The sequence below is a fragment of the Trichechus manatus genome, unplaced genomic scaffold (assembly GCF_000243295.1).
Source record: "Trichechus manatus latirostris isolate Lorelei unplaced genomic scaffold, TriManLat1.0 scaffold00092, whole genome shotgun sequence".
Taxonomy (NCBI): domain Eukaryota; kingdom Metazoa; phylum Chordata; class Mammalia; order Sirenia; family Trichechidae; genus Trichechus; species Trichechus manatus.
Window position 1 is genome coordinate 7,107,529 of NW_004444028.1, and position 11,373 is coordinate 7,118,901.

The following is an 11,373-nucleotide window of genomic DNA, read 5'->3' on the forward strand; positions in this document are numbered from 1 at the left end:
AAATCACCAACTTCATATGGAAAGGGAAGAGGCCCCGAATAAATAAAGCATTACTCGAGAAGAACAAAGTGGGAGGCCTTACACTACCTGATTTTAGAACCTATTATATCACCACGGTAGTCAAAACAGCCTGCTATTGGTACAACAGATACATAGACCAATGGAACAGAATTGAGAATCCAGACAAATCCATCCACCTATGAGCAGCTGATATTTGACAAAGGCCCAAAGCCTTTAATTGGGGAAAAAACAGTCTCTTTAACAAATAGTTCTGGCATAACTGGATATCCATCTGCAAAAAACTGAAACAAGACCCATACATCACACCATGCACAAAAACTTACTCAAAATGGATCAAAGACTTAAATGTAAAATCTAAAACGATAAAGATCATGGAAGAAAAACTAGGGACAATGCTAGGAGCCCTAATACATGGCATAAACACAATACAAACCATAAGTAACAAGAGACTAGACAAATAGGAGCTCCTAAAAATCGAACACGTATGCGCATCAAAAGACTTCAACAAAAGAGTAAAAAGACAACCTACAAACTGGGAAAAAATTTTTGGCTACGATGAATCCGATCAGCATCTAATCTCTAAAATCTACAAGATACTGCAAAAACTCAACAAGAAAAAGCTAAATAACCCAATCAAAAAATGGGCAAAGGATATGAACAGGTACTTCATCAAAGAAGATATTCAGGTGGCTAACAGACACACGAAGAAATGCTCATGATCATTAGCCATTAGAGAAATGCAGATCAAAACTACAATGAGATATAATCTCACCCCAACAAGGCTAGTACTAATCCAAAAAACACAAAATAATAAATACTGGAGAGGTTGTAGAGAAACTGCAACGCTTATACACTGTTAGTGGGAATATAAAATGGCACAACCACTTTGGAAATTGATTTGGTGCTTCCTTAAAAAGCTAGAAATAGAAGTACCATACGATCCAGGTATCCTACTCCTTGGAATATATCCTAGACAAATAAAAGCCGTCACACGAATAGATATATGCCCACCCATGTTCACTGCAGCACTGTTCACAACAGCAAAAAATGGAAACAACCCAGATGCCCATCAACAGACGAATGGATAAACAAATTATGGTATATTCACATAATGGAATACTATGCAACAATAAAGAATGACAAAGCTGTGAAACATAACATGGAGAAAGGTGGAACTTACTATGCTGAGTGAATTTAGTCACAGAAGGACAAATACTGTATAATACCACTATTATAAGAACTCAGGAAAAGGTTTAAACTCAGAAGAAAACATTCTTTGATGGTTATGAGGGTGGGGAGGGAGGGAGAGGGGTATTTACTAACTAGGTAGTAGATAAGAATTAAGTGAAGGGAAGGACAGCACACACTACAGGGGAAGTCAGCACAACTGGACTAAACCAAAGCTGAGAAGTTTCCTGAATACAATCAAACACTTTGAGCGACAGAGTAGAAGGGGTAGGGTTCTGGGGACCATGCCTTCAGGGGACATCTAGGTCAACTGGTATAACAAAGCTTATTAAGAAAATGTCCTGCATCCTACTTTGGTGAGTGGCGTCTGGGGTCTTAAAAGCTTGCAAGCGGCCATCTAAGATGCATCAATTGGTCCCAAGCACCTGGAGTAAAGGAGAATGAAGAACACGAAAGACACAAGGAAAATATTAGCCCAACAGACAGAAAGGGCCACATAAACCAGAGACTTCATCAGCCTGAGACCAGAAGAACTAGATGGTGCCCAGCTTCCACCAATGCCCGGAAAAGGAACAGAACAGAGTCCCTGATGGGGCAGGAGAAAGGTGGGGTGCAGAACCCAAATTCTAGTAAGAAGACTAGACTTAATGTTCTGACTGCGACTGGAGGCACCCTGGAAAGCATGCCCCCTGGATTCTCTATCAGCCCAGAAATAAAACAATTTCTGAGGCCATGTTTTCAGACAGGGATTGGACTGGACTGTGGGACATAAAGTGATACTCATGAGGAGTGTGTCTCTTAGCTCAAGTAGATACAAGAGACTAAATGGGCAGCTTCTGTCTGGAGGTGAGATGGGAAGGCACAGAGGGTTAGGAGCTGTTTGAATGGACACGGGGAATTAGGTGGAAAGGAGGAGTGTGCTGTCGCAGTATAGGGAGAGCAATTAATGTCACATAACAATGTATGTATAAATTTTTGTATGGGAGACTAACTTGAAATGTAAACTTCATTTAAACTACAACAATAAAAAAAATTAAAAAAACTGGATCCAAGTTCCACTTTTGCAAAAAAGAGAATATTCTGTATCACTTTGGTCAGTGGCATCTGGGGTCTTAAAAGCTAGTGAGCGGCCATCTAAGATGCATCAATTGGTCCCAACCACCTGGAGTAAAGAAGAATGAAGAACGCCATGGACACAAGGAAAGTATTAGCCCAAGAGACAGAAAGGGCCACATAAACCAGAGACTTCATCAGCCTGAGACCAGAACTAGATGGTGCCCGGCTACCACAATGACCACCCTGACAGGGAACACAACAGAGAGTCCCTGACGAAGTAGGAGAAAAGTGGGGTGCAGAACTCAAATTCTAGTAGAAAGACCAGACTTAATGGTTTGATTGAGACTGAAGGGACCCTGGAAGACATGGCCCCTGGACTCTCTGTTAGCCCAAAACTAAAACCATTCCCAAGACCAACTCTTCCACAAAGATTAGACTGGACTATGGGACATAAAATGATACTCGGGAAGAGTGTGCTTCTTAGCTCAAGTAGATACATGAGACTAAATGGGCAGCTCCTGTCCAGAGGCAAGATGCGAAGCCAGAGAGGCTCAGGAGCTGGTTGAATGGACACGGGAAATCGAGGTGGAAAGAGAGTGTACTGTCATAGTACCGGGAGAGCGACTAGGGTCACAAAATGATGTATGTATAAATTTTTGTATGAGATACCAACTTGAATTGTGAACTTTCACTTAAAGCACACCAATAAAAAAAAAAAAGAAATCACGCTTGGGAAAGTAGAGGGTCAGCGATAAAGAAGACCCTCAACGAGATAGACTGACACAGTGGCTGCAACAATGGGCTCAAGCATAGCACCGATTGTGAGGATGGCGCAGGACCAAGCAGTGTTTTGTTCTGTTGCACACACGGTCGCTATGAGTGAGAATCGACTCCACCACACCTAAGAACAAGGACAAGACTGTGCTTTACGGGTTTGTCATCTGTTACACTGTAAACTTCTCGAAGACACCCAGCATGATACCTAGTAGATTGTGAGCGCTCTTTAGCTGTTGTCTGATGAAGAAATTAAAATAAGAAGAGCTCCTTTTTCTACAGGAGAGAATATTTCAGTCACCAAACAATCTCCCAGGGTGGCTAATCCAGGGCCCTGGCACACTGATTCCACAGACGGGCAACCTGCTCTGGGTCCAAGATGGTGTGCAGCCTTCCAGTGCCTTTACTGCCAGACGAGCAGCCAGCCAGGCCTTGGCATGGCCTGCTCAGCTGAACTGCCACTTAAGACCAGCTGTTCTGTCACTTGGCTGTGACTTCATTCTAAGGCAGTGATTTGAGAGATGAATCTGTGTTCTGACTGGCCAGGGCTGTACTGCAGTCCTCTTCCCTGAGGTGCAGACTGGATACCTTCCAAGGATAGGCTTGAACTGTAGCTCTGGGTAATTAATGCTGTTTCAATAGTATTATTACTAATAGGTCTGCAGTGCACACCCAGGGCATATGTAAAATACTCACGAAGTCTTTTGAGTGTGACCAGGGAATTGCTTCTGATACACACTGTTCGGAATTAAACAGTGACCTTATCTGCAACAGTTACCCAAACTTAGCCTGACAATAAAACAAAAATGAACGCAGGGGAGTAGGGGTGGGATGGGGTGATGGTGGTTATCGAATAGTGGCCCAACTTTGGTGGCAGCTTTAGAAATCTAAAGCCTTTGCAAGATGCTTTAAAATGAGGGATTTTAGAACCCAGGCAAAGGTCACTGGAGGGCTAATGCCAGTTCTCCATGAAACTGGACTGGCTGTCACAGCCTTAGACCAGCACTGTAAAAGCACACAGGCAGTGCCTCAAGGGCGGATTCAAACACGTTCTCTGGGAAGCATGACCCCAAGCCTTCCCGTGACCTCCTCGTTATTCCACCTCCCTCTGCGTGTGAGTCAACGGTTCTGCTTACCCTCAATGCGGCAGCCGCGGGCCTGTCCGGGAGACAAAAGGGAGACAGATTGCGCCCCGGAGCCGCCGAGGGGCATCAGCGAGGAAGGAAGTGCCGCCAGCCGGCCCTCGGTCTTTGCGAAACCAGATCCGATTTGTAAAATAACATTTTGGAAACTTTGGATTAAATTATGAGACATGTTTCAATTAAGACGCTTGTGAATGACTCCGGGAGGTTTCAGGTGCCTCCCCGCAACAGTGCCCCCCTACCCTCCCCAGACGTGCTCGCTGGCTTGCCATCCCCAGGCGCGGCGGGCAGTGCTGCGGCGGGGCGGGAGCGGGGGTGGCACGTGGGAGGCGAAGTACGCGGAGTTGGGGTGGGCAGGCTTGGGCAGGAGCGCGGAGGAGGGGAAGCGCGGGGCGGGGAGCCGGCGCGCTCACTGTGGGCGCCGAGGAGGGCGCGGGGAGCAAGCGGCGCGCCGGGCGGCATGGCATGGCCCTGCATCAGCCGCCTGTGCTGCCTGGCGCGGCGCTGGAACCAGCTCGACCGCTCCGACGTGGCGGTGCCCCTGACCCTGCACGGCTACTCGGACCTCGAGGGTGAAGAGCCGGGTCTGGCCGGCGCCGCCTCGCGCAGGGGCCCGGGCGCCCGGGAACCCGGCCGGGACGTGCCGCTCACGCAGTACCAGCGGGACTTTGGCGTGCGGACGGCGCCCACGGGGCCCAGGGACGCGCCGCAGGGACGCAGGACAGGGGCCAGCGGCCGCAGGGACAAGCCCCCCGCGCACTGCGCACGGGCCGTCTACGTGCTTCCCATCGGCGACGCGGACGCGGCTGCAGCGGTGACCACCTCGTACAGGTATTGGGCGGGGGCAGGGGAAAGTATCTCGTCCAGCCCCACTGGTCGGGGGAAAGTGAGGCACGGAGCCGAGAGGGCGGTGGGGGTGCGGGGAGAGAGGAGGCTGCAGGCGGCCTCGGAGGTTATTTCCTTTGGTCCCCGGGCACTGCAGCCTTCGCCTTGGCTGCTCCCGGCCCAGACTCAGTGAATGCGCACTCCCACCGATGGGAAGCTCACTACCTCCCCTCGGCAGCCCGCTCCCCTGCCGGCAGCCCGGTGAGAAAGGCTAGGGATCCACTGAGTTGCAATCTGCTTCCAGTTAACTTCCACCGGGTGGAACGCGTGGGCGCAGGCCAGCTGCCGAGCTCTCGCTGGTCAGTCCGCTCTGGGGGGTGTTGGTGGTGAGGACCAAGCACAGGATCCTGAGGGAGTGCTCCCCGCGTGGCTCCTCCCACCCCTCAGCTCTGCACCTTTCTGTTACTACAAAAGTAACATATTCCCCGTAGCAAAATTGAAAATTACAGAAATTACAAATAAATATCCCCTTAATCCCAACGCACACTGGCATTTCTTTCTAATCCTTAACATGGATTTGAGTGCATATCCACTTACATGTTCTTCCATGATTCTTACTGCACATATTTTTTCACCTATTGGGGATGTCTGTCCCTGTTACCAAATGTTCTACAACAGGAAATTTAATAGATGTGTAGTCATTTATCTCATGGATATAGACAGTTTATCTACTCCCGTATGGAATATAGGGAGCCCTGGTGGCACAGTGGTTAAGGGCTTGGCTGCTAACTGAAAGGTCGCAAGTTTGAACCCACCAGCTGCTCTGCGGGAGAAAGATGTGATAGTCTGCTTCCACAAAGACTACAGCCTAGGAAACCCCATGGGGCAGTCCTATAGGGTCGCTGTGAGTCAGGATTCCATTCGATAGCAACGGGTTTTGGGTTTTCTTACGGAATAGATGTTTTCACTGGAGGCTATTAAAACACTACCGTTCCTCTGACCCAGCTGTTTGACTTCTGGGAATGTTCCCTGCAGCATCCTTGAGCATGGGGTGGAGAGTCAGGGGTTCAGGGTACACAGCACCTTTGTAGGGCAGGAGATGGACACAATGCAGTGTCCTGCTGACGCGGGGAATAGTTCATCATGGTACACAGTACACACGGCATACGATGAAGCCCTCTGACGGAGCTTCAATGTATGTCCCAGCGTTATGGACGGCAGGTCTAATACACCGTGACTGTGTTCTAGAAGGGGAAATTGACATACATGGACATGCTCAAAGAAACACAATTCTGAATGGATGTGTTAGAAAATGTCCACCTCTGAGGGGCAGAAGGGGGCGTGGATCTGCCAGGGATGGAAAGGAGACTGTTGAACTGTTTGCTTTAAAAAAAAAAAAAAAAAGTACATGTATCGTCTATTTAAAAAAAAAAAAACCCACAAATTTCAAAAGAAAACACGTAACTTCAGTGATGAACATCCCTGTAGCTAAATCTTTGGTCAGGTCGTCATTTCTTTGGGATGTGGAATTACAGCGCCAAAAGGTCTGAACCCCTCCCCCAATTGCATTAGGTTTAAAAACCGACCATGTTGAGGTCTAATTTCCAGACAATAAAATCCATCCATTGTAAGCGTAGGGGTGGATGACTGTTGACAGATGTACACACCCAAGTAACAGCACCAATATTAGACACCAGGAACATGCCATCTCCCCAGAAGGCTCCTGGGTAGGCCTGCACCTTTTAAAGAAACCTGTGGGGAGTGCTGCAGGGTGGGTCTTGTGTTCACTCATCACCTGGTCAACCCCAGCTGCGAAAGCAGGAGCAGGAATGTGGGTGGTCTGACCCTGCACCAGCTGAAGGGGCCAAGGGCGCAGTTTGGAAAAGATGCCTCCTGGTGGCCAGGTGCCCAGGTGTCTGCAGCCCACCTCAGCGCTGGGAGGTGGAGGAAGGAGCAGGGTGTTCTAGGCGCCAGGACCAGGACAAGGGGTGGAGCTCACAGGGAGATAACTCCAGCTCGGGGAAGGAAGCACTTTCTAATCATTAGAACTGTCTATGGTGGAGGCCCCAGGGTCAGGACTGTCAATGGGCATCCCACTGAGGCCTCAAGAACCCTGTGGGGTTGGTTCCATCATCACTCTCCCCATCCCAGAGGTGAGAACTGGAGCGATTAGTGCAAGGTCACACAGCTCCTCACGGCAGGGCAGGAGTGGACCCCAAGTCTACCAGCCTCAGAGCCCAAATCTGTACCCTTTACACGTTGTCAGAGAAAATACTGACGTTGTCAAGGATTTCATTTTACTTGGATCCAAAATCAACGCCCATGGAAGCAGCAGTCAAGAAATCAAACAATGTATTGCACTGGGCAAATCTGCTGCGAAAAACCTCTTTAAAATGTTAAAAAGCAAAGATGTCACCTAGAGGACTAAGGTGCGCCTGACCCAAGCCAAGGTGTTTTCAGTCGCCTCATATGCCTGCAAAAGCTGGACAATGTATAAGAAGATCAAAGAAGAACTGATGCCTTTGAATTATGCTGTTGGCAAAAAATACTAAATATACCATGGACTGCCAGAAGAACAAATCTGTCTTGGAAGAAGTACAGCCAGAAATGCTCGTTAAAAGCGAGGATGGCGAGACTTCAAATCATGTACTCTGGACATGTTATCAGGAGGGATCAGTCCCTGGAGAAGGACATCATGCTTGGTAAAGCAGACAGTCAGCAAAAACGAGGAAGACGCTCAATGAGATGGACTAACACAGTGGCGGCAACAATGGGCTCAAGCATAACGACCGTGAGGATGGCGCAGGACTGCACAGTGTCTTGTTCTGTTGTATATAGGGTCACTGTGAGTCAGAACTGACTCGACAGCCTAACAACAGCAGCTTGTCCCCCCTAAGCTGCAGCCTCTCTCTATCACTTAGCTTTTGCACTGCTTGGCTGTGGTGAAAAAGGACCCACAGACACGAGTGGGAACTTGCGGTGTTGCTTACTGCATGGTGTGTAAATGTGGTGGGTCACAGGGCCTCTGACACATCCTCACTGTAAAGCTAGAATAGTAGGACCTTGGCTGTGTGGACCTCACACCCCACCCCTAGGAGAGACACAGGATCGCTGCTCAGCCTGGCTCCCCAGCATGATGCCGCTGGCCCCGGGGCCCCTGGTACGAGCAATCCCAACCTGCCTGCCTTCTCACAAGATGCTCATCATCTGAGCAAACTGTTGAAAGAAACTCAGAGAAGTAACAGACCCAGAGAACCCAAAGACATCACAGTGGACGCGTGGCCACTTCTGCCCCTGGGCCTCAACCTCCCCACTCAGCAGGTCCTGCCTTGCCCGGGCTCTGGTCGCACATGAAACCAGCCTGCCTCACCCGCCTAGCCAGGTGGCACAGCAAGCCCTGCCCACAGCCAGCCTGGGTTCCTCCCCGTATCGGGCTCCTATCATGCATTCTGCTCTCCAGGCTGCTCAGCACCTTTGGCCAAGCTCCGCCCCCTTTTGGAGAACACGCCAGACTCCCTCCTTCCTTCCTTGGGGGTCAGCTAAAGGGTGAGCACTGAAGTCCATGATACTTGACCCCAGTCTTCCGAGTGCCCGTCACCTGGGCTGACAACAGCGTGCACGCGAGGCGGGGGGGTTATAGCCCCATTTCTCAGCAGAGGAAACCGAGGCTCAGAGTAGTTAGGGAATTTGTCTGAAGCCGCTCTGGGCTGAATGCAGGCCCCCTGATGCCCAGTCTGGGGCTCTCCATGTTGTCCCAGGAGGCCCTGCCCCGCAGTGAGGGACTGCACATGAGATGGATGGTAGCTGGAACATCAAAAGGGGAGGTACATGGTGGATGCTGTTAAAAACCAAAAAACCCACTGCCATCGATTCCGACTCACAGCGACCCTACAGTACAGAGTAGAACTGCCCCACAGTTTCCAAGGAGTGACTGGCAGTTTCCAGCTGCCGAGCTTTTGGTTAGCAACCGAGCTCTTAACCACTGCGCCACCAGGGCCCGCATGGGCGAGTCAGTCCTGTGTCTGGCCATCTCCTCTCCTGGAGAGTCACCAGGCCCTGCTGGCTGCACCTTTGCTCTCCCTTCTCCATGCCCCTGCAGCCCTCTCTGACCTCTGACCTGGACTCCAGCACCAGCCCCCGCCTCCAGGGGCTCCTCCCTGGGGCTTCCGGCAGCTACAGGGATTGTTCTAGCCGAGGGTCTGGGGCCCCCGCAGCCACTGGAGCCGTGGCTCAGCTCAGGCCCGAGAGGTAATCTGGGGACAGAAGGGCAGTGCCCAGGGGAGGACCTGCTTCCCCAGGAGAAACAGAGCAACAGACGGTGTGGGCATCTGGTCTCTGGAAGCTCGCAGCTTCAGAAGTAGAAAGTCCCTGAAAGAGCCTTGGCCCAGCTTGCCTCCTGGCACCCCCAGCATCCGAGTGCTGCCCGCCCAGCTTGCCTCCTGGCATCCCCGGCATCCGAGTGCTGCCCGCCCAGCTTGCCTCCTGGCACCCCCGGCATCCGAGTGCTGCCCGCCCAGCTTGCCTCCTGGCACCCCCGGCATCTGAGTGCTGCCCGCCCAGCTTGCCTCCTGGCACCCCCGGCATCCGAGTGCTGCCCGTGGACAGACCTGTGCCCCCGCCACCTGGCCTGCCCGGTAGCGCCAGGCTGTGCGGCTGCCGAGGGGGAAAGCGGCTCTGTTGACCTGGGGCCTGGAATGCAGTGAGGACGCGTCCAGCCTGGGCTCCCAGCCCGCATGTGGGTGCTGCCCCTGGCCAGCTAGATCCTTTTCCATAGAACACGGCCTCGGCCAGGCTCCCGGGGCCAGAGGGCTATCTTCCTGACTTCACAGTCTAAAAGGGGGGTTCAGAGAGGAACATTGAAACAAACAGATTTTTTTTGTTTAGACTAATTGAGGAATTGTATCTTCTCTTTAAGAAAGCTACTCCATGAGGATGAGGAAGGCAGTGCCAGCCTTGTTCCCTCCCTCCTGGGAGCCAGCTTTCCCTGGGCAGAAACCTCCTCTCCCAGCTCGCCCCCGCCACATGCACCAAACCAAGAAACCAAACCCGTTGCCACTGAGTCGACTCTGACTCATGGTGACCCCACGTGTGTCAGAGGAAACCTGCTCCAAGCAGTTCCCAATGGCTGGCCTTTGGAAGGAGACTGCTAGGCCTTTCTTCTGAGGCGCCTCTGGGTGGACTCGAACCCGCAACCTTTCCGTGAGCAGCTGAGTGTGTTAACTGTTTGCACCACCCAGGACTCCCTGCTCCCACGTGCATAAAAAAACCACACCACCTGCTCTCACATCGATCCCAACTCCTAGCAACCCTCTAGGGCTCCAAGGCTGTCATCTCATGGAAGCAGACGGCCACAGCTTTCTCCAGTCGAGCGGCTGGTAGGTTTCAACCACCAACCTTCTGGTTAGCAGCTGAGCGCTTTAACCACTGCACCACCAGGGCTCCATATTCATACCAAAAAAACCCAAACCTGTTGCCATCAATTCTGACTCACAGCGACCCTATAGGGCAGGGCAGAACTACCCCCATAGAGTTTCCAAGGAGTGGCTGGTGGATTCCAACTGCCGACCTTTTGGTTAGCAGCCGAGCCCTTAACTGCTGCGCCACCAGGGTTTCCACAGGCACAGAGCTATGTACAAGCCTGACTATCTCTTAGGTTCTTAAAATGGTCACTACAATTAGTTCTCTTCAGAGGTGTTAATAAGGAAATTATAGTGCTTATATCAGATTTAAAAAATAATAATAATATTGAGTGTTCTTTTTTCCTTGTTATTCATAATCATGGCTACCACGTATGGAAGCCGGCCCTGCTTCTGGATGTAAATGGCTACCAGTGACCTGGGCTGGAGGCCACTGGCCTCCCGTGGTTCTGGTCAGGTGGGAGAGTTCCAGAGACTGGAGCCAAGGCCCTGGAGGGAAGGGTTGGGACTTGGAGTCACGAAGTCTAGTGGACTCCAGGTGCTCGCTCGTATTTACTGGATGAGCAACAGCCAGGGGCTGACTAAGCTCTGCTCCTAACTCCCTGGGCCCCAGAGCCCTCTCTCATCTGTAGGTGGGAACAGCAGTTTCTGCTCCTGCTTCCTTAGGGGACCTGGGAGGGCCAGGTGGAAGTGAGTGTCAAATGTGGGGCCTCTAAGTTGCTGACAGAGGATATGTGACTTCTGGGAGGAGCAGAGGTGAAGGGCAGCCAGCTCAGACTTGCCCTACCCCAGAATGGGCCTGACCTGGGAGGCTATCTTTTCTGCTGGTTGTGTCTTTGTGAGGGGTGGGTGGGGCTAAAGGCCCATATGGAGCTGAGGCCCTGGAGAGAGCTGAGGCCATAGAGAGCTGGGGCCGTGGAGAGAGCTGAGGCCATAGAGAGCTGGGGCCG

The 11,373-nt window shown here is 51.5% G+C and overlaps 1 protein-coding gene across 1 annotated transcript in view; it reads left to right on the forward strand.

The window, feature by feature from the left end:
* The first annotated feature begins 4,641 nt into the window (after positions 1-4,641).
* The window catches only part of MAP6D1 (MAP6 domain containing 1), an 8,621-nt gene continuing 1,889 nt past the window's right edge, over positions 4,642-11,373 (forward strand). The window contains exon 1 of the mRNA XM_004382296.1: positions 4,642-5,012. Within this exon, the coding sequence (XP_004382353.1) occupies positions 4,642-5,012 (371 nt within the window). The remainder of the gene's footprint in view (positions 5,013-11,373) is intronic.